The sequence below is a fragment of the Girardinichthys multiradiatus genome, chromosome 9 (assembly GCF_021462225.1).
Source record: "Girardinichthys multiradiatus isolate DD_20200921_A chromosome 9, DD_fGirMul_XY1, whole genome shotgun sequence".
Taxonomy (NCBI): Eukaryota; Metazoa; Chordata; class Actinopteri; order Cyprinodontiformes; family Goodeidae; genus Girardinichthys; species Girardinichthys multiradiatus.
The window spans coordinates 19,826,879-19,851,075 of NC_061802.1; the positions used below are offsets into that span (position 1 = coordinate 19,826,879).

The window sequence follows — 24,197 nt, forward strand, 5'->3', positions numbered from 1 at the left end:
CAAGAAATACTATACTGTACTACACCTTAATAATAATCCAATGAATTAGTCTTAAAGACAACAAGAGGAGCAAAAAAAAAGTAGAAAGTATTAAATAAACACAAGAGACCACAATAAAAGTAATGTTTCATACATTTGATACATTTTCAGAAGCATTTTCAGAACAGTATAAAAATACATTAACAATTTGCAAACAAATTATATTTATTTACAATAAAAACAATTGTAATATGTTGTAACAACTGAATCAAAATCATCTATAGCTGGAAGCCGGTAGATTTCTAATATAAAGAAGATAAAAACACCTTTTTGGCACCTATAGAGTCCAGACACAGCAAAATGGGCGCCAAGCGTGGTTGTTGGCTTCAAGTTATTCAGGGGAAAACTTACATTTTATGAACACAGAAAATTTTCACTTCATGTGAATCTGTGACATAGAATAAAGAACTGTGAAAACATCTTACTAAATGATGAATTTACAAGTCAGTGCAAGTCTGTAGTCTCTTTGAAGTTGTACATTGTTTAATTGGAAAGTTGAATGAGTTACTCTTAAATTGTCTCTCTTGGAAAACTGTTTACAAAGGAATAACAGTTAATCTTTGCATATTTGCAAGTGTACAAGCTGTCAGTGCTAGCCTTTTTATTGCTAAGCAGCTGAGATGAGTTAGCACTTGCATGCTTTAACTTGCATTTGAATTGTATTTCAAGACACAATAATGTGTGGATTAATACCAGGTGATGCAAGGAGTCTTCTGGTAATAAATACAGTACTATTAATGTTTGTCTGTGCATTTTGATTTTCTAGACCAATAACAGAACGGACATGTTTGTTTGTTTGTTTAACTGGGAGCACTTAGTCCATAGTCTTTGCTTTACTGCATGCAAATAAATTTAACAGTATAAATGTCTGCTTATTTGTGTGTGTGTGTGTGTGTGTGTGTGTGTGTAGGTCATCTTAAAAAACAGAGAAGGACAAGCATGCTGAGCAAAAGGCCTAAATGTCTGTTTGAACACACAGCTGAGGAATGGCTGTGATGGTGAGGAGGGCAGTTTTTGTATGGTTCCAAACAGGCAGCGTAAGCCATTACGTGTGCTATGTAGTTCTGCTCCTTCACTCCATGAAACAGGTGAGCCATTGGACCTTTGGCGTAGATGGCTACATCTTCTCCCCCATGTGTCTCTGCATCTAATGGGACAGCTGCCTGCTGCATGTACTCCTGATCCACTACAAGGAGACAAGTGCAGTGCAAAAACACATAAATTAATATGAATAAAACTTGATACCTTTACTAGCAAACAAGAATTTATAAGTGTCATGATTCTTCTGTATAAGCTTTTGTGTTTAAACTGTTCAAATGCTGTAATGTTAGTTCATTCATTGTAAATTTGTGATTCATGCTTGGATTTAGATGTTTCTGTTACTTCCCTGGACTCCCTGCTCATCTTTGTAAATTACTCATTGTAATCTCAGTCTCCATGCATTCTCCCTGTCACAAGCTGCTCCATATTTCAACTGATTAGCCAACTTTGTTTATTGCTCCATACTCCACCCTACCTCTGTATTTATACCCTCTGGTTTTCATTGCTCACCACTGGTTCCTCCTGTTTGCTATCTGCTCCTTGTCTGTAACCCTGCATGCAGGTATTATTATTAAAGATGTGACTTCATCACCCTTGTCTGCATATTGGTCCAACAACTGTTTTATGACAATAAGATACAGTGGGGGACAGAGGTATTCAACGCATGAACATCTTTTCTCCCAAAATATATTTCTAATGGTCATATTAGCATGGTATCCACACCATATTTCTGTTACAACCCACCATATTCCACATATATAAAGAAATCAAAACAATTTATATTATAAATTAGGTTATGAATAATAAACTGGAGTGACACAGGACATAAGTATTGAACATATGAAAAAAAAAAATAGGTACAACAGGAAAACAGTTGGAATCTGTCAGTGTTTGCAAAGCTAAACTGCTCCCTATTAGTACAAAGTCATATCAACTAGTTTAGTCCTAACTGTTGGCCACCGGTGGAGAGCATTATGGATTCCTAGAATTAACGGTTACAGTTTTTCCATGAAAACAATACCTAATGCGCTGAATCGCAACAGCACAAAAACTCACTGCACAAAACTCCACTGCCGAGTAAAATAGTGTATTGAAACTTGTTAAATGAATGCTACACAAAGTTTAAACAAGCCCATTTAATACAGAGAAAATATAGTCTGGTCAGATGAGACCAAACTTAATTTCTTTGGATATCACTGCTTGCAACATATATGTATGAGAAACTGTACTGCACATTACCCCAAAGAACACCTAACTAAAAGTACTTTACTAAAAGTAAGGTTTGGAGGAGTGAACAGCATGGGGAGGGGCTATTTCTCAGCACACGGTACTGGCAGACTTTATATAACTGAAGAAAGAATGAATGGAGAAAATACTAGCACATTCTTAATTAGAATTATATTTTTCTGCTAGCAAATGATCCCAAATACACAGTAAAGAAACTATCAAATGGTTTCAAAGTAATAAAATAAAGTCAGTCACCTCAGTTAAATCCAACTGAAAATCCATGGAAAAAACTGAAGATCAGAGAGTATACAAGAGCAACATTTTAAGGTTCATACCTGAAACAAAATCACACATGGGCAGCGCATGCAGTTAGCTTCTCCATACAGGAGACGTACTGAAATAGTCATTACTAAGAAAAAAAAAAAACTAAGAAAAAAACAAACCTTTCTACTAAGAACTAAACACCTTTCAGTATATGTGCTCAATACTCATTCCACTTTATTTAACATAACTTGATTTAGTATTTTAACACATTTTTGTTTTTATTTTTTTGCATGTGTGGATCTCTTAGGTGGTTATCTGGAGTAAATGTTATGTTAATTGCCCAATTAGAAATACAATCATATACAAAACATAACAATGTGTGTTCTGATGAGGCTCATTAGTCCGATTTAAAGTACCTTTTGAAAATGACAACCTTTAGGCAGGTACAATGCCTTGTAAAATTATTCACCTGCCTTGACTTTTTACCTATTTTGTTAGATTCCAACCTATAATTTAAATGGTTTTAATCTTACTTTATGTGATGGATCTTCACAAAATAGTCTAAGTTTATGAAATGAAATGAGAAAAATAGATATAAAAAAACAATAAAAAAAGGAAAAACTAAAAATTGGCATGTGCATATGTATCCACCCCCTTCGCCATCAAGCCCCTAAAAAGTTCTGGTGCAACCAGTTACCTTCAAAAGTCACATAACATGTGAAATGAAGTCCACCTGTGTGTAATCTAAGTGTCAAATAATTTGTCAGTATAAACACTTTTTCTAAAAGGCCCCAGAGGCTGCAAAACCTCTAAGGAAAAGGCATCACACCATGAAGACCAAGGAGCTCTTCAAATAAGCCAGGAACAAAGTTGTTGAGAACAAGTCAGGGTGGGGTTATTAAAAAAAATATCCAAATCTTTGAGGTTCCTCTGGAGCACCATCAAATCCATCATCTTCAAATGGAAAGCACATGGTGCCACAACAAACCTGCCAAGACAGACATGCCCACCAAAACTCATAAGCCTGGCAAGGAGGTAATTTATCAGAGAGGCAGCACAGAGACCAAAGGCAACCTTAAAGGAGTTGCAGATTTCCTGGAGTATCTGTCCATAGGACCACAATAAGCTATACACTCCTGAGAGCTGGGCATTATGGAAGAGTGGCTAAAAAAAAAAAAAAATCCATACTAAGTTTTAAAAATAAGAAGGCACTTTTTGAATTGGCCAAAAGTCATGTGGGTGACTCCCCAAATAAATGGAGGAAGGTGCTCTGGTCAGATGAGACTAAAATTAAACTTTTCTCCCATCAAGGAAAATGAAATGTCTGGCAAAAATCCAAAACATCCCATCACCTCAAAAACATCATCCCCACAGTAAAATATGGTCCTGGTAGCATCATGCTGTGTTTTTCAGCAACAGGGAGAGGGAAACTGGTCCGAGTCAAGGGAAATATGAATGCTGCTCCATATACAGGTCCTTCTCAAAATATTAGCATATTGTGATAAAGTTCATTATTTTCCATAATGTCATGATGAAAATTTAACATTCATATATTTTAGATTCATTGCACACTAACTGAAATATTTCAGGTCTTTTATTGTCTTAATACGGATGATTTTGGCATACAGCTCATGAAAACCCAAAATTCCTATCTCACAAAATTAGCATATTTCATCCGACCAATAAAAGAAAAGTGTTTTTAATACAAAAAACGTCAACCTTCAAATAATCATGTACAGTTATGCACTCAATACTTGGTCGGGAATCCTTTTGCAGAAATGACTGCTTCAATGCGGCGTGGCATGGAGGCAATCAACCTGTGGCACTGCTGAGGTCTTATGGAGGCCCAGGATGCTTCGATAGCGGCCTTTAGCTCATCCAGAGTGTTTGGTCTTGAGTCTCTCAACGTTCTCTTCACAATATCCCACAGATTCTCTATGGGGTTCAGGTCAGGAGAGTTGGCAGGCCAATTGAGCACAGTGATACCATGGTCAGTAAACCATTTACCAGTGGTTTTGGCACTGTGAGCAGGTGCCAGGTCGTGCTGAAAAATGAAATCTTCAGCCTATACAGCCTATTCGTTCAGAAATTTCTTTCTGTGTCTTACCCTCTTGCTTGAGGGTGTCAATAGTGGCCTTCTGGACAGCAGTCAGGTCGGCAGTCTTACCCATGATTGGGGTTTTGAGTGATGAACCAGGCTGGGAGTTTTAAAGGCCCCAGGAATCTTTTGCAGGTCTTTAGAGTTAACTCGTTGATTCAGATGATTAGGTTCATAGCTCGTTTAGAGACCCTTTTAATGATATGCTAATTTTGTGAGATAGGAATTTTGGGTTTTGATGAGCTGTATGCCAAAATCATCCGTATTAAGACAATAAAAGACCTGAAATATTTCAGTTAGTGTGCAATGAATCTAAAATATATGAATGTTAAATTTTCATCATGACATTATGGAAAATAATGAACTTTATCACAATATGCTAATATTTTGAGAAGGACCTGTATACGCACACTGCAGTTTTCTGTTATTTTGTAATATTTGTTGTTTGCTTCACAATAAAAACAATTAATACAACTTCAAAGTTGTAGGCATGTTCTGTAAATTAAATGGTGCAAACTCTCAAACAGTTCATTTTAATTCCAGGTTGTGAAGCAACAAATCATGAAAAATGCCAAGGGTGTGAATACTTTTGCAAGTCACCATATTAAACATACTCATTAAGCTGAGATTTCTGTATAAAAAAATGTTTTTTATTGGTCTGATGTAATATTCTGATCTTAAATGTCTTGTTTTCAGTAGATGTAAGTGGAAAATTATAATAATTCACAGAAATAAAGCCTCAGTCTGTGTGTAAATGTAATGTGCTTCAGTTAGTGAATCAAGTAGCTGATATAAATGAACTTTTGATAATATTTTAATTTACATAGTATGACTATATTTTCAGAAGAATGTTAACATTTTCTACAAGTATTTTCCCATTGTAAAGAAAATATAATTCAACAAAATGTTAAGAAAACCAGAGTGATACCTGTACTCCTCTTACTTTTGTTGTTAGATGTTACTGTTTTTGGACTAATACTATAATTACATTTGCCTCATAGATGTTTTTAAAAGTACTTTGGCCCATAATATATGGTTTACCAAAGCTTCCATAATTTACTTAAATAAAGCTAATTACAGTCTTTCAAATCCCAGAAGGGAGTTGAAATTCTTTTGATGTAAATTACAGAAATAACAGCTGACTTTTAAAATAAAACAAGCACATGTTAAACAGGAAATAAGATAAAGTATTTTGAAATGATTACAATTAAAAATATTACAATCTTTTCTGCATTCCAGATAAAGTAATTTTTCCATAATGTGGGCAGATTGTTGGAAAAGCACCCTGAATCCCTTTAGTCTCTTGTTGCTAGAATTTAAAGCATTAAAGTGTACATGTATTACTTTTGCAATTCTCTCTGCCTTCCCAGATGGATAATTCCATACAGAGCTGGATTGAGTGTACAGTTATTAGACACAAAAACTGGTTCCAAAAAACATAATGCTGGTCCGTTTAAGAGGGGTGGGAAATTGGGGGTTATAAAGGTAAATAATTTAAATGGTATAAACATTTCCAACTTTTCCAACTCGTCGCTGCATTTTAATGTTTAACAAAGACATGCAAATGCCTTTAAAAATTCAGTTGCATGAATACAAAGGATTCTGTTGAAATAAGAAAACAGATCTAAACGCAAAGAACGCATCATGATTCATCTTTGTTTTTCAGACAAATACAGGCATGAGTCAGCCATAACCACATCAGATAAAGCTGTCTCTACACAGATCAGTACAAACAAGTGACTGCATCTGAAAAACATTAGCCTGGACTCACAGTAATCCACCGTTGAGATGTTTGCTCTGGTTCCATTTACATGTACATAACCGGGGCCATTGGCATAAAGGATGCTGGTGAAAGGCATTTCGTCATCGGCATTCTTTGGCGCCAGACCTGAAACATGGTGTGGGAAATTTAATCGTATTTGTCATGCAAAGTATTCCTAGATATTTATATACGCTTTGCTATAATAATGAAAGCAGAAAACAAATAACTTAATTCGCCTTTATTTATAACTTTCTAAAGTTAAAAAATTTAAGACTAGGTCAACATTTTCTTGTTTTCAGTCAAAAACTGAAAACATGGTCTTACATGTTCTTTATATTTTCACACAACTTTTAATGTGGACTTAAAGCCTTAAAGTAGCAATTCTTATATTCTTACCAAAAATCGGGTTCCCACGAGGTGTGTTACCACCAAAGGTAAAGACATGAGAGTGGTCCGCAGTTACCACTGTCAGTGTGTCAGATTCCCTGGTGATCTGCGCAGCCCGCTCAATGGCACGATCAAACATCTCAGCTTCAGTTAGTGCCAGGTTAGCGATGCCATCATGGTGGCCATGGTCAATTCTCCCTCGTAAAACAGCACAAGAAAGGATATACTTCAATAGCGGATAAATATTAGTTATTGTGTCTTTTTCAAATGATAACATGCATCAGGATTCAGTGTTATTTTACATGTAACGTTGCAAATAAGTAAATCTTTGTACAAGGCTGGAAGTGCGCTTGTTGTGATTTTATATTCAACGATGATACCGTGGTACTTATCTTCCACAAACAAGAAGTATCCTTTTGGATTCTTCCTGAGGATATGAATGGCTTTTTCGGTCATCTCCACAATGGACGGATCTCGTGTTATATTTCGGAAAATGTCGAATCTCATGTCCTTGGGTTCAAAAAGGCCTAAAGCCACAAATAGAAGGGTATGAAATATCAGCATTATAGGATATGCAGCAGGAGAAAACTAAGATTCAGCTACATTTAGGAGCAATAAGTTTGTGAAAGGAGAGACTACAGAAAAAAAATTAAAAATAGAACCCATGTGAAAGTGCAAGAGACAGTAAGATAATAAATTCAATTCAATTCAAAGACTGTTTACTTCTGGTAGCTGCGACTGTTATGTGGATCAACACAGCAAAAAATGCACCCTTGAACCTTTGTCTCTGTAGCTGAACCTAATCATGCTAGTCATAAGTAAATTTACACAACAGCACAGAGTGGTTTTACAATGCTGTAAACATATAAGGCGATACATAAAGATAAAGACATCATAGATTACTTGAACACCCACCCATAAGACGATCTGTAGTTTTCACATTTATCTCATCAAACTCCTTCTTATGCCAGACATAGAATGATTTCTTGTTCTGAAACACAATCCAAGGTCACACATTTCTGTTAGTAGCAAAGGTCCATAAAATAGGAGATAATATTTCAACCGAATGCTCATTAACCCTACCGGTTTAGCATTCAACCACACATCAATAAGGTTTTTCTTGTCTTTGCGGTTTCCCTTGCGAGAACTAGAGGTAGGATACTCAGGATCTGGAGTGCCTTTTGGTGTCATGTACATCCTGCCTCCACCTAGAATCACCTTAAAAAGACACATGGCAGAATGTTGGTGCAGGCTTTCACTACAAAATTCATCTGGATAGGTTTCAGGAATGCAAAATGTACAACGTTCACCGTGTGCATGCTCTAAGCGGGAATCTTTTAGGTCTAAAAATCTGCAGAATCAAATTGAAACTTGAAGAGAATGAGTAGCTTCAGCTTTAATTTTTAAAATGTATATGAGGTAGTTATAGTCATTATTAGAGGTGTAAAGATCTGGTCCGAAATATGAAAAATGAACTTCACTACATGCCCAGCGGTTCTGTGGATCTCATACTTCAGAGTATATAAGCAAGTAATCAAGGAGAGATATTAGGAAACAGAACTATGGACTTCCGCATATCTGGTTATTATACATGACTAGCTATTAAACTGTTCCTGAAAGAGACAGAGTCTGTGCCCCAGAGTTTTCTGGTGCAAAATGTAAGTATTATACCCAAAACAAAATCGAAAGAGGTTGGGAAGCCATTGGCTAAAGAGAGTGTCTTATCCACAGTCAAATGAGTTCTGTACTGACATGGGCTGAAAGACCACTCAGAAAAGAAGAAGCCATGACTCCAAAAGCAACACAAAAAGCCATATTACATTTTTCAAATGCACTCAGGAATTTTATAAGCCTGTGAACACAGGGGTGTATGGGCGTTGCAGCATCTCCTTGGGTGTTTTGCTTCAGACATTTTGGGCACACTTAACAAAATAGATAACTTCATGAGGAAAGAACATTTTGTGAAAATGTTAAAGCAACATCTCAAGACATTGGTCAAACAGGTTAAGTTTGGGCACAAATCAGTCTCCCAAATAGACAGTGACCCTAAGCATATCTGCAAATTTGTTACAAAGTGACTTACGGAAAACATGGAGTGGCCATCACAAGCCCTGATCTCAGTCCCACAGACAATATATAGGCAGAGCCGAGAAGTTGTGTAAGAACAAGGTGGCCTACAACCCTAACTCAGAGACACCAGTTCTGTCAGAAGGAATGAAGAAACACTCCAGCAAACTATTGTGAGACGCTTGTGGAAAGATATCTAAACCCCTTGACACAAGTCTTTGTTTAAAAGCCAATTCCAAATACAAAGGAAATGTTAGCAGATGTCTGAAAGAACATTTAAACAAAATTCTCTCATTATTCTGGAATCGAACAGACATAAGAGGAAACATTTAATGCCAGAGTGTAAGAGAAAAAGGTATTATACCTTTTAAACCATATATGTAAATATCTGAATTTAACTGTATGTGTCAGATTAAATGGCTGAATTGCTATTCTAAATTTTAATAGAATCCTAAAAAATGGTTGTATCCAAGCTTATCTTATGTGAATTTCAGGCATATAAGAGTTTTACATGTTACCATAATGAATGGATCATAGAATATCTTTGCAGGTTTGGAAATGGTGGCAAAAAGATTGTTCTTTCATACATCAATGTCGAAGTTGGTCACCAGTTGGGTGGCAATATCCACACAGCCATGTCTTTGAGCACTGGATGGAAGATCTGCGTCACTGTACCAGCTGCGGCTGACAGAGTGGGCGTAGGCTGCAGCTGGCGAGGCATGCTGGACACGTGTGGTGGTCACTATACCCACTGATTTACCTGGACAACACAGAGGCACACATTCAAGTCAGAACTAGATGTGTTTTTCATAAATAAACAAAATGACCACTACAAAAGTGGACCACTGCAGTTGTTTCTGTATGCTGCATGCACCTATCAGGGGATTGATTTTCTCCACACATTTTTATCCTAGAAAAGTATGGTTAATCTACAGGGGTTGGACAATGAAACTGAAACTCCTGGTTTTAGACCACAATAATTTATTGGTATGGTGTAGGGCCTCCTTTTGCGGCCAATACAGCGTCAATTCGTCTTGGGAATGACATATACAAGTCCTGCACTGTGGTCAGAGGGATTTTAAGCCATTCTTCTTGCAGGATAGTGGCCAGGTCACTATGTGATACTGGTGGAGGAAAACGTTTCCTGACTCGCTCCTCCAAAACACCACTCAATAATATTTAGATCTGGTGACTGTGCAGGCCATGGGTGATGTTCAACTTCACTTTCATGTTCATCAAACCAATCTTTCACCAGTCTTGCTGTGTGTATTGGTGCATTGTCATCCTGATACACGGCACCGCCTTCAGGATACAATGTTTGAACCATTGGATGCACATGGTCCTCATGAATGGTCCGGTAGTCCTTGGCAGTGATGCGCCCATCTAGCACAAGTATTGGGCCAAGGGAATGCCATGATATGGCAGCCCAATCCATCACTAATCCACCCCCATGCTTCACTCTGGGCATGCAACAGTCTGAGTGGTACGCTTCTTTGGGGCTTCCCCACACCATAACTCTCCCGGATGTGGGGAACACAGTAAAGGTGGACTCATCAGAGAACAATACATGTTTCACATTGTCCACAGCCCAAAATTTGCGCTCCTTGCTCCAAGATGGCGCCGCAGATGGTCGCCTCGGCATGTTGGTGCGCATTGTTTTGTTTTGTTTTTTGCTTTAAAACGGTCTTCTGTGATGGTACCCGGGGCTCTCTCACCGGAGAAGAACTCATGAACATCAGGGCTACTACACCAGAGGAGTTATTTCCCACTTTTCTGCCTACTGCTCTGGAATTTTTGGACATTCTGGTCAAAGGTGCGCTCACCTTTGTTCACGCGGTGAAACGCCGGAAGAGAGGGAAACGGGCTGGGGTGGTGGTACGACTTCGACTACAAACACCGTTACCTGGAATATTTCTCTCTAACGTGTGCTCACTTCCCAACAAAATTGAGGAACTACAACTGCTGTTGGGGAAAAACAGGGACTTTTATTCATCGGCAGTTTTGTGCTTCACGGAGACCTGGCTGTGTGGATTAATACCGGACTCTGCGCTGCAGCTGGCAGGAATCCAGCTCTACAGAGCGGACAGAGACACGGAACTCTCCGGCAAAGCGAAAGGTGGAAGAATCTGTTTCTACCTCAACAGTGGTTGGTGCAACGACGCGACAGTGATTCAGCAGCACTGTTCTCCAGACCTGGAAGCCTTCATCATAAACTGTAAGCCTTTCTATTCCCCCCGTGAGTTCGCTTCGTTCCTCCTGGTCGGTGTTTACATCCCGCCGCAAGCTAACGTGCAGGTCGCACAGCGCATGCTCGCCGACCAGATACTGAGTGTGGAGCGGACCAACCCGGACTCCTTAGTAATCGTCGCTGGTGACTTTAACAAAGGTAATCTGACCCACGAACTCCCCAAATATAGACAGTTTATAAAATGTCCGACCAGAGAGGACAACATTCTGGATCACTGTTACACCACCATCAGAGACGCTTATCACGCCGTCCCACGTGCTGCACTGGGCCAATCCGACCACATCATGGTCCACCTGATTCCTGCATACAGGCAGAAACTAAAGCTCTGCAAACCTGTTGTGAGGACGACAAGGAAGTGGAGCAGTGAGGCTGTGGAGAATCTCCAGGCGTGTTTAAGCTGTATAGACTGGGATGTGTTCAGGACTACTACCAACAGTCTGGACGAGTACACAGAGGCTGTGACTTCCTACATCAGCTTCTGTGAGGACAGCTGTGTACCATCATGCACCAGGGTGAGTTACAACAACGACAAACCCTGGTTCACAGCTAAACTTAGAAGGTTAAGACTGGATAAGGAAAAGGCCTTCAGGAATGGGGACAAAGACATATACAGAGAGGCAAAGTACAAGTTTGGCAAGGCAGTGAAAGAGGCCAAACGATTGTACTCTGAGAAGCTCCAAAACCAGTTCTCAGCCAACGACTCTGCGTCTGTCTGGAAAGGGCTCAAGCAAATCACCAACTACAAGCCGAAAGCCCCCCACTCCATTAACGACCGACGCCTCACCAACGACCTGAACGAGTTCTACTGCCACTTTGAAAGACAAAGGGACAGTCCTGCAACCATCCCCCACGACGCCCCCCAACAGCTGCAGCCACAATCCACCACCCCCATCTCTCCAACCTCAAGAGGGGCCTTGGCACCTCCAACCCCCACCCTGAAGTTCCCCCCCACCAGCCCCCTACCCACGCCGAGGACGCCTCTTTCCATCCAGGAGAGGGACGTAAACAAACTCTTCAGGAGACAGAACCCCCGGAAAGCTGCTGGTCCGGATTCTGTCTCACCAGCCAGCCTGAAGCACTGCGCTGATCAGCTGTCTCCAGTCTTCACAGACATTTTTAACACCTCACTGGAGACGTCGCCCTGACCTCTGTGGTGATGAAGTCCTTTGAGCGCCTTGTGCTCTCACACCTAAAAGACATCACCGACCCCCCCCCCCTGGGCCCCCTGCAGTTTGCCTACAGAGCCAACAGGTCTGTAGATGATGCAGTCAACCTAGCCCTTCACTTCATCCTCCGGCACCTGGACTCCACAGGAACCTATACAAGGATCCTGTTTGTGGATTTCAGCTCTGCCTTCAACACCATTGTCCCAGCTCTGTTCCAGGAGAAACTCTCCCAGCTGAGTGTGCCCGACTCCACCTGTAGGTGGATAACTGACTTCCTGTCTGACAGAAAGCAGCGCGTGAGGCTGGGGAAGCACGTCTCTGACTCCCTGACCATCAGCACCGGTTCCCCCCAAGGCTGTGTTCTCTCTCCTCTGCTCTTCTCCCTGTACACCAACAGCTGCACCTCCAGTCACCAGTCTGTCAAGCTTCTGAAGTTTGCGGACGACACCACCCTGATCGGACTCATCTCTGATGGTGACGAGTCCGCGTACAGATGGGAGGTGGACCATCTGTTGGACTGGTACAGCCAGAACAACCTTGAGCTCAACGCTCTAAAGACAGTGGAGATGGTTGTGGTCTTCAGGCAGAACCCAGCCCCACCTGCCCCCATCACCCTCTGTGACTCCACAATTGACACTGTGGAATCTTTCCACTTCCTGGGAACCATCATCTCCCAGGATCTCAAGTGGGAGCCAAACATCAGCTCCCTCATCAAGAAAGCCCAGCAGAGGATGTTCTTCCTGCGGCAGCTGAAGAAATTCAACCTGCCAAAGACTATGATGGTGGACTTCTACACAGCCATCATTGAGTCCATCCTCACCTCCTCCATCACCATCTGGTACGCCGCTGCTACAGCCAAGGATAAGGGCAGGCTGCAGCGTGTCATTCGGTCTGCTGAGAAGGTGATTGGCTGCAGTCTACTGTCGCTCCAGGAACTGTACACCTACAGGACCCTGAAGCGGGCAGGGAAGATTCTGGCTGATCCCTCCCACCCCGGTCACAGACTCTTTGAGACTCTCCCCTCTGGCAGGAGGCTGCGGTCCATCCGGACCAAAACCTCACGCCACAAGAACAGTTTTTTCCCATCTGCCACCAGCCTTGTTAACAAAGCCCGGAAACCACACTGACACTCCTCCCCCCACCCCCCCCCCCCCCCCCCTTTTTTTGCTGACAGGACACTTGTAAACTGTAACTCTATGTGTTACATTAACGCTCAGCTTGGACTCCTGCTTTACTTGCACTGCCATACTTGCACACTGATCATCTGCACGGTTGTATTGCTCTTGCATCTTATTCTACTCTATACTTACTCTCACTCACTTAAAACAGTGCACATATATTTATATTATATTGTAGATATGTTTATACTGTTTAATTTGTATTGTATTGCACCGACTACGCCAAAACAAATTCCTTGTATGTCCAAAAACGTACTTGGCAATAAAGCTTTTCTGATTCTGATTCTGATTCTGATTGAAACTGACGTTTGGCATTGGCATGAGTGACCAAAGGTTTGGCTATAGCAGCCCGGCTGTGTATATTGACCCTGTGGAGCTCCCGACGGACAGTTCTGGTGGAAACAGGAGAGTTGAGGTGCACATTTAATTCTGCCGTGATTTGGGCAGCCATGGTTTTATGTTTTTTGGATACAATCCGGGTTAGCACCCGAACATCCCTTTCAGACAGCTTCCTCTTGCGTCCACAGTTAATACTGTTGGATGTGGTTCGTCCTTCTTGGTGGTATGCTGACATTACCCTGGGTACCGTGGCTCTTGATACATCACAAAGACTTGCTGTCTTGGTCACAGATGCGCCAGCAAGACGTGCACCAACAATTTGTCCTCTTTTGAACTCTAGTATGTCACCCATAATGTTGTGTGCATTTCAATATTTTGAGCAAAACTGTGCTCTTACCCTGCTAATTGAACCTTCACACTCTGCTCTTACTGGTGCAATGTGCAATCAGTGAAGACTGGCTACCAGGCTGGTCCAATTTAGCCATGAAACCTCCCACACTAAAATGACAGGTGTTTCAGTTTCATTGTCCAACCCCTGTACATATTGAGATAAGGATGCAGCTTCAACTGGTTGGAGCACACCCACTACTGGCAGCCGTCTTCTGCGTGTACCTTGGGCTTTAGCACGTCGTAGCACTGAGTAGACCTCATTGCCAAAAGTAGTGTTGCACTCATAAGCCACTGCTTTAGCACTGAGTCCCAGTGTCTTGGCGTTGGCCTTCACACCACAGTGATAGGCTGTGGCAGTGCTGGCGCTGTCTGCAACCTGCTTATCCACACTGTAGGTCTGCAGAAAGGGAATACAATTGAAGAAATAAACCTAAGGTGGATTCAGTCTAAAAAATACATCCTTATACGATTTGTATTTAAGTTTAAATCTCATCAACTCAAAGGGTTTTCAGAGTTACATTTTCCCTTGTTTTCTTACAAGCATGTGTAATGTGTAAAACCATAAAGGGCCATCTTTACATGTGAACACTTTCCAAAGATTCTTTACACATTCAGTATCTTCCTTCTCCACAGATTTGCCTTTGAATAATTTGCATGTTTTTTTTTTTGTCATCTTGTTTGTCATTTGTTTCTCTGACCTGCATAAATATTTCTGTGATTTGTATTTTATACATTGTTCCGATTTCTCTGTATTGCAGTTTGCAAATTATTTTAATTTAAATAATCATAATATAGATTCTTAAAATGTCAATGTAAAAGCAATGGCAACACCTTGTTTAGACCCCAGGCTCTCACAGTAAGAAAATGTTAAACTTTCTCGGTAAAGATCTCCAACGTCTAGCAAATAAAAAATATTAAAAACTACAATAAATAAATACTTACCCTTTCCATAATGCTCAAGTTACAATAATTTAGAGATTACGGTTGCCCAGAAACTTTTGTGGGACCCAACATTTGTGTTCTCTACTTACAGTTTTTTGTCAGCATTTTAACTAAAGGGTGGGTTTAAAAAAATCCTTTAAATCTCATTTAGTTCTGTGGTTTAAGAACATAGGTTGCAGTGGGTGTTTATTAAAGGACAAGATGCAACACGCAGATGGAAAGCAAAGTGCTCATTCTGTTTTTCACCTTTGGTCTCTATTTACAATGAACAGTGCCAATTTACCAAGCAGCCACAAGTAGATTTGAAAGATTTAAATGCATGTATGTGTGAGCTTTAAATTTAGTACTGCTTTCTATATGCAGTCTCATGTTGTGTGTGTCCGTTATGGTAAATAAGTTAAAAGGTGACAGAGATCTGTGAGACAAGTTAATATTTATTGTTTGTGTAGCTATAGTTTTACTATTTCCTTTGTGTTAAAGTGATTAGTATTCTATGAAAAGAATTGCTGACTAAATCAAACATAATCTAAATAAATGAGTGAAATGGTACTTGATGAAATTTACTTCTGCATGCATACCTTCTAGCAGTCTTGCAGTTTTCTGAAAATGTTTCAGAGGAGAGGAAAATGAGAATGCTAACAAAGCAGTCACTCTGGAAACGTTGTGCGGCTACGATTTTCCAGCCAGCTCACAAATAATATCTCTGGACAATTAAGGTGTGTGCCAACAAAGTGGCCAATCTTCCACAGCATTGGTGAAATGTGTGTTAGTAGAAATCATGATTTTATTCTTATTTAGGCTACACTGTACGCTTCTTTCTACTTGGTACTTAGAAAGTGCTGGCCAAAGAGCTTGATGCAGAATTACTTTCAAATAAAATTTTTGCAGAGAAATATGAATGAAACAACCCCAAAATGGTTAAATAACAGCAATAATAGGAATTGATTGAGCTTTGATGGTTTCTTCAGAAGCCAATGGTCTGTGTTATGAAAGGAAATACTAGCGTTTCTTGCTATTGGAAATTCCAAAGGAGCTCCTGGTTATTTTCAACCTTCTAAACAGGGACACTTAATAAAAATAAGGACTGAGTGAGTGTGAATGATCTGCTTAAACAATACATTTCCACTCCCTTACTGAACTTACTGAACTACCAAATAGGCTAAAAATATTTAGAAAAAAAGTGCTTTGTAAATCATTTTTGGAACAGCTGTAAGTTCAGTAAACACCTCACAGCCTACTGTAATTGCCAGAAGATTCCTTTGGGAGTTTGGTGGCTTTTCCTAAATCCTAAAGAATGACTCATTCCATCTTTCCATCCCAACTCTCCAAAAGGTTCAATGTGCTGCACATGTATTTATTTATTTAACCTTATTTTTACCAGGAAAGAAATCCATTAAGATTGTTAATTTCCTTTACGAGGATGTGTAAAATTACTTTGAAACTAAAAACAAAGTTTCAGCCTACAAAAAGAACATTAAGATAGAAGGTCAAAATCATCAAGACCATTAATTACTTTCTCTTAGAAATGGGTCTCCCAACTCACTTACAAATATTGATGACATCACAGATTGGTGATCATACCTCCCAAACATGCTTAAACTGAAATTTTATGAAGCTTTGATAATTTCTTGGATGATAACCAGGATGTCAGCAGTCCTGCTTTGTATTGTTACCTTAGAGAAGGCAACATATGGGAAGGTGTCCATGGCCAGCATTGTTTCTTCACCTGACCCGCCCTCATTCTGACCTCGCAGGATACGTGCTGCTGAAACCGTGGATACGCCCATCCCTGTCGAAAGGATGAAAGATAAAGTTCACTTTTATGTTCCATCTGCTTTTCTCGTCTTTGCTATCTCAAAACAATTACATAATAAATCACATATTTAGCAAGCAGTTTTTCACACATCTGTTTTCATCGCCTACTGAGGTTACATAAGGTCACAACACATTCCTGGCAAATTAGCTGTTCCCCATTTGTTAATATGAAACACAAGTTTCGGTATGAAAAGGCAGAATATATGAAGCTGTGGATTTCTAGGAAAAATGTGCAATTAATAAAATCTGAATTCACATTATAGGTGTATTTCCAGGGCAGAAAAACACTTGAGAAATATTTAGTTCAGGGAAAAAGATATATTTAATTTCTGTTGTGATGAAACAAATATCCCCTTAGTGATGTATGGGAAACAGTTAATGGACGTGCTTTATCTTTGCCCCTCACTTTAAAAGAAAGATATTATTGCTGAGGCAGCTGAAGCAAATATAAATCAAAAATCACAGTCGTAAAACTAAGAACAGGCTCTGGGCACGGCATACGGGAGATGCACAAAGAAAACTGAACACCGACCACCCGGAAATGTGACTAAGTGGATTTGATTAAAAACAGATACTGAAGTAGTTAACTGGAAAACTGTTCTTTAATCCATATGCCTTTAAGCAGCTTCTCCTGCAAAGATCAATTTAATGCCTTGCCGGCTGTAAATATAAGCACACAGTAAGGATTTCTATCCATTCCAGATGTAAACGGTCTCCCTTTGGGTGAAGCTGTCTCTACTGACTGTGGAATGCTGGAGGACAAGGCTAACATCTCACCACTGGCTATACAAGTCAGAAAACACAGCACAAAGGTGCCCTGTTAAGCTGGAAACTATAAAACTTTATGACGCAACTTCGTTTATAAATCACTCAATATTAAGGAAACGTTCATGCACACGCAAAAGGAGTTGTTGCTAAGACCTTCATACTCTTTACTTCACAGCTAATCAGCAGTAAATGTTGCCAAGAAATGTAGCAAAGTACCAAAAACAAAACAAATGTACCCAAATTGCGAATTGCTTTGCAAATATGTTTAAAAAAGAAAAATCTATGCAGCATTTAAAAACAGAAACCTCAAGGTTTTTCTTTAAAACTGACTGATATTTGGTCATTTTCATATTTTCATCCACCTTGACAAAAAACCCACTTCCACCTGAAGGAAACTAACCTCAGATCATGAGGGTGTCACAATCATTTTTAACTGTGGATATTGTGTTATTTTGGTGATGATGTTAATTTTGTGTCAAACTTACTTTTTGAAATTGTGTCCCAAATGTCAAGTTTGGTTTCATCCGACCATTTCTGCAACAAGGTTTTGGGAGGTTTCAGCCCTGCCTAGACATTTTATTTGAAATACCATGCTTTTGTATGGAGCTCTACACTGCAGCTCGTTTATTGTTAGTGACAGGCTCTTTGCAGGTTTTCACCTTTTGAGAAATACCCATTTTTTGTAGTGTTCCTGCTGTCCCATGTTTTCTCCAGTTTTTCAAATTATTTTCCATGGTACAAATATATTGATTTGTATTTTTTGTACCCTTCTCTTCACTGATACCTTTGTACAACATTTTAGAAACATCTGACCTGTTGAGAGCCACTTAATGTTCAAAGACAGTAGGTGAAAACACGCAACTGTATGTGTTAAATTACCATGCAATATTATATGTTCTCTGAACACTGAGGAACGTTTTGGTTTTGTTGTGGTTTCAAAATTATTTGTAATAATCATGAAAAAATCTTAACCTTATTGTATTAGTCCACTACACTGAGAAATGTCAAGTTCAATTACCTTGAGGTTATGAAACAATTACGCTATTATCAGTACAAAGGGAGCTTTCAGTGGTGGTCAAAACTAATTATTCATAAAAAGTATGCTTTCAATAAGTCTAAATAATGTTTCACATGATATTCTTGGTTTTGAACAGTACAGAAGCTACAAATTGGTCTTTTATCAGCATTTATATCTAATTGAACAGTATTAAATGTTTGATAACACTGTTTTTGCATACATCCAGTATATAATTCTTATATAATACACCAGGTCAGAGCAATACCTAATGCATTTGACATTGCTTTAGCACAAAATCAGTTAATTCATTTCATTTAAGAACTGAAGCATTTACCTACCATCACCAAGAAACAGAATAACATTTTTAGCCCGGTGTTCTCGAGGACAGAGTTTCAGCGCAGCATCTAGTGTTGCCTTTGCTTTTGCATCCCAGTAGGATGGGTCCTTCTCAAGTTCATGCAACACTGCTCCAAAAACAGAAATAAATACAAAGGCTAAGAATGAAATAAATGCATGGACAGTAAATATCTATACTGCCCATTCATTCTCACTGAGAAGATTAAAGTCAGTGAAGTTAAAAAAAGAACAACGGAAAGACAAACATCAAGTCCCACAATTAACATAAACAGGTTGACACAGGCATAAATATTCTCACACAAGGTTTTGTTCATTTTCTCAGACTTTCCATGACACCCACACACCTGAGCTGTGATCATGCCTTAACAACATGTCTGCGTCACAAACCAACACTTTCCAGGTTGTGGTTACCTGCTTGTATGCTTTAGTCTGCCAATAAAACACTAACAATATCCTGACCCTGTCATCTTCTCACCTTGGCTGTCCATAGTGACCAGGCCAGCCATAATGATGGGGCCCAAAAGTATAACCTGAAATCTGTTGGTCCTGCAGCGTTCCATTGGCATCACTGGTCCAACCTGGAAACTGGAGAAGAAAAAGACCAAAAGGCAGAGGTACAGGCAGAGACTGTGTGGCTCCTGAGACCTCAGGCCTTGCTTTATAAAGCCCCGCTGGGGTGTGTAACAAGGAAGGGCCTGCGCCAGCTCATAGGCTCAGAGCCATGAAAAAAAAGGAAGGAGGGCGGTGAAATGTAAGAGAAGGAGGAAGAGACAGAGGAGAGACAGAAAAAGAATTGGAAAATTTGGGACCACACAAGATCTATGTGCCATCTAAGACCCTCGGTTCATGCTGATTTCCAGAAATGCCCGAGCTCTTCTTAACTGTTTTTGAGTATTGAATTAATTGTGGTTTCCCTACATTCTCTGGTTTCCTACTCTATGTATGATAGAGATCTGAATGGCCTTCTGATGTGGTAAAAGTCCAAATATTCTAGCATGCAGTAATCTATCTCACTGGAAAAGAAAAATTGGGCACCCAGCTTATGTCGGCATGATTTAAATCCTAACTGGACTCTTTCAGTTTCTTGCCCCCATTCCCTGGAAAAAGAGTCCAAAGAAAAAAAGAGGGGGGGGGGATGTCCAAGCTATTCTAGAGAATATCCTGATGCGCTGTGTTTTTATGTCAGTCGGTCACATTTCCATTTATCCCCCTCTTTGAATTCTTGTGCTGTGTAAAACACCCCAAAATCTTCCCCTTACCAACTCATCTTGGTTGGTTTTTTCTGTGGGAAGTGAAGCATTTTTATTCTGTGAGGTAGTTGAGCTCACTTGCAAAAACAAAAATGTCTTCTCTTCTACACAAACACAGCAGTTAATGTATGAAATGAGGTGAGCTAAGCCAAACTTGTTCCACACAGCAAGGGGGAATCAAATTCCTGGTGAATGCCTTTTTGCCTCGTGAACCCACAAGGTTCAATCTTTGTTACGTTTCAGAGCTCTGGAAGATACTTTTCTCCAGCCAGTCATGTATTGCCAGCAGGGGTTTCCAGTCAGTCACATGTGTCTAATCAAGGCTGCAGTAAAATCATACAAGCGATTGGGCTGAATTGACCTTATGTGATGTTGCCCACAGCACGCAAACTGAACAGGCCTGGTTTTCAGTTTGTCTATTCATTTGTTATACAGCTCTGTCACACAGAGAAAGTATAGAATATGTTGTAAAAGTTTGTTTCCTTTATGACAAGTGTAAATATCTGGGGGCTATTTTTGTTGTCAGTAACAAAAGTCGCTGTGGTGCCTTTGTTGGCTGCATACAGATGAAACCAGACATTTACATACACTGAGAAAAAAAAAATATTTCTTACTGTCTGAAAAAAATCGGACTAAATTTTTACAGTTTTAGTTCACTTAGAATTGCCAACATTATTTCTATTTGCTAAATGCCATAATCATGACAGGTTTTTAAATTATTTCCACAAAGCCAGACGTTCACACACACAAAAATACTTTTGCAAACACAGGGACAAAGCCATTCAAATTCTGAGAAATGTCCTGTATTTGGCCATTATGACCAAAAACAGAGCGTTCAAGCGCGAGAACACTATCACAAATGGATCTTCTCAATGGATGATCAGAATCATAATCAGCTTTACTGCCAAGTTTTACAGACAAACAAGGAATTTGACTCTGGTACACTTTGCTCTCAGTGACGATTTTATTAAAATGGCTTAAGGACTACAAAATCAATGTTTTTGGTGTTTAAGTGGCCATCACAAAGCCCTAATCTCAGTTCCACAGAAACTTTGTGGACAGAGCTGAAATGGTGTGTGCAAGAAAGACATAATGTGACTCAGTTACACTCGTTCTGTCAGAAGAAATAAACCAAGACCCCAGCAAAATACTGGCAAACCCAAAATGTCTGACCCAAGTCAAACAGTTTGAAAGGCAATTCCACCACATACCAGTGGAATGGATGTACACTTCAGAGTCAAAAATAGATGAAATAATATTTCTCAGAATTCTGGCTTTTAGGAAATAGAAACAGTTTTGGTGTTTTTTCTCAAAACAAGGAACTTTTAGTCTACTGTCTGTGAGTTGTTTTCATACAGTGTGTAAACATCTGGCTTCAACTGTAAATGGCAAGCCTAAAAAGAAGCAGGAAAAAAAACAAGATTTTTAAAACAGAGTAAAACACCAAAACAGCATCCTAAATCTGTAACATTTTCTTAACTTTTTGTTATTTTTGACTTGCTATCTTCAAAAGATGATTTTTCTATTGCAGAAACTGTGATTTATTTACACAAAGTAGAGAAATTATGATTATTTAACTTGGCTCCTGGTGAAGACTGAGAGTATATTTATAGCATAGCAGATGGTGACTTGTGTTCACTACTGACTGAGACCACAAATCAGCAGAAACTGGACAGAAGGAAGCTTTCCTCCAAACTGGAGCAGGTTTAGGTAAGCTTCCTGTTCTTTATAGCACAAGCAGCACATGTCCATATGTGTAAGAAATATTGCCCCCATAAGGGTAATTATTTTTCTGGCATGAAAACTGATGCAGACTATTGCTAAAACTGTGTTTTATATGGTGACTAGATTTTTGAATGCAGCATGAAAAGAATGAGCCAAAACAAACCTTTAAGTTCTAAGACTGAACAGAATTGATTTGTTTTAAACTCTAACAACATACAGGCCACACTTTCATGATATGTAAACTATTGCATCCTTTTTTTATGCTGATAAATAGGGTTGAAAAATCACAAATTCAAATTAAATACAAAGAGTTTAACCTCTAAAAGTTTACTTTTTATTTCAGAGGATGAGAAATAAAAGCTTCAGTTTTTAGAAGGATTTTTGCATGAAGCATTAGGTTGCAGTGGGATAAAACTGCAAAAGAGTTAGTAGAGATTATGATCTCCATGTTTTTCTAATGTTAAATCTAAAACACATATTGCTTTGTATACATTTTATCTTTACTATTTTTCCTGTTATCTGAATCCATGACACCTTTTCTTTTTCAACAGATTTCTGGATTTTAGATCTGAAGTGTCTGAGATGACTTTTCTACACTCACCTGCCACTTTATTATGTACACCTGTTCAATTGCTTGTTTATTCAAATAGCAAGTCTGCCATTCACATGATTAAAACATCTTGCTGAAATATGAATATGAATAAACAACATCCATGGATCCATCCTGCCTTGGGCCAGGAATTCTGGCTGGTGGTGGTGGTGTAAGGCATATTTTCACACTTTGGGCCCCTTAGTACAAAATGACCATCCTGGGCAGTGATACACAGTCTAAAATATCATTACGTTTGTAATCAGGTTTTGTTTTTATGGAGAGAATGTCTGCTTGTAAGAAAAAAACAAAGGAAGAAATTGGAATTGGTTTGGTCTCCAATAGTTAAATACATCACTTGGTGATGTATTCGCTTCACTTAGCTGGCCCTGGTTCTCCCAGACTGCTCCTGCCCTGGGAAAGGCCGCTCTGTGGGGACGCCTTCCTGGTGTTCTTAGTGATCTTGGGGGTCCCTGGCCTCGGTATTTGCATGTGTGTGGGCGGGACTAGAGAGAGGCCAGTTTGGGAACTACCTCCCAGGGGGATTTGTGCTGGCACCTTGGTGCCCACCCCCCCCTCTCTAACATATGCAAAACGACACATCAGTAGGGTCTTAATGTGTGAGACGATGGACCTTGCAGGCATAGGTCCCAGGCTTGGTATGCGCAACTGGAGACAGCAGTGTGGCCGGGTCGTGGGGGCTAAGTGCCCTAAGGCTCACCCTCTTTGGCCTCAGGGCTGCTGCTCCTGTGCTTATCTGACGACCTACATGTGTGTGGGTCATATGGCTGCCCTATAGGGTGATGCTTTGTGTCTGTCTGCCTGGGACTGGTGTGGCCTTCCGGAGCCGAATCCACATGTCCTTTGCTGCTTTTGGGTGCTGTGTGTTGCAGGCTTTCTACTGTTCTTGCCACTTTAACAACTCCACAAAACTCGCTCACGTACACCCACTGAACACAAATGCCCCTTTTGCATTGGCTCCATTTAGCCCGGCTCCACTCCACTCGGCATGGTTTGTGAGCGTTTACCTATTGTTTTGGTCCCTGCTCCTGGAAAGATATGGGAGGGCTGAGTGGGGCTTCATGTGACGGGAACAGAATCCTGTTCACTAACGGGCCATGGGAACAGGAGAAATGACATTTTCGCTGAGGTAGTGTCCGGAAAAGTTGATAAAACTCATGAGTGACTACAAAAATATTAAAGACCACAATTGCCATAGTGGGCCAATTCGAAATATAATTTTACTATTTACAAATTGTAAACCATGCCTGAAGGCTGAAAGAAAAGAAAAAGGACGTCATCTCAGCTTTCTAAATTACATGCAGGAAACGAGCTGTATTTAATATGCTAAACCAGCTGATCACACATAAAACCAGCTGTTCATATGCTCAAACAATTTTCGCAAAACACACGAAACTATACCACCATGAAACAGCGTGTTTGGTTCAGATATTTATTGGCGGTACTTAAGAGAACCACCGTCTGTAGAAAGAGGGAACAGACAAAGAGCAGCTGCCCATAATTGGA

General features: G+C 39.9%; 1 protein-coding gene across 1 annotated transcript; it reads right to left on the reverse strand.

Moving 5' to 3' along the window:
* Positions 1 to 114: 114 nt before the first annotated feature.
* On the reverse strand, positions 115 to 19,726 carry alpi.1 (alkaline phosphatase, intestinal, tandem duplicate 1). Its single transcript, XM_047373978.1, has 11 exons — positions 19,582 to 19,726; positions 19,088 to 19,213; positions 16,822 to 16,937; positions 14,429 to 14,603; positions 9,473 to 9,645; positions 7,902 to 8,036; positions 7,734 to 7,809; positions 7,211 to 7,345; positions 6,828 to 7,019; positions 6,441 to 6,557; positions 115 to 1,225 (listed from the first exon to the last, which is right to left on the reverse strand). Exons 1-11 carry the CDS (start codon positions 19,670 to 19,672, stop codon positions 951 to 953), a joined length of 1,611 nt encoding a protein of 536 aa, XP_047229934.1. The 5' UTR covers positions 19,673 to 19,726; the 3' UTR covers positions 115 to 950.
* Positions 19,727 to 24,197: the final 4,471 nt, after the last annotated feature.

What these genes read in the sequence shown, in the direction of transcription:
- alpi.1 (XM_047373978.1), bottom strand. Translation starts at nt 19,672, where the DNA reads ATGCCAATGGAACGCTGCAGGACCAACAGATTTCAGGTTATACTTTTG. An exon ending in ACGACGTGCTAAAGCCCAAG is followed by an intron (nt 9,646 to 14,428) that starts GTACACGCAGAA and finishes TGTGTTGTCCAG; the next exon opens with GTAAATCAGTGGGTATAGTG. An exon ending in TCGTGGGAACCCGATTTTTG is followed by an intron (nt 6,558 to 6,827) that starts GTAAGAATATAA and finishes ACCATGTTTCAG; the next exon opens with GTCTGGCGCCAAAGAATGCC.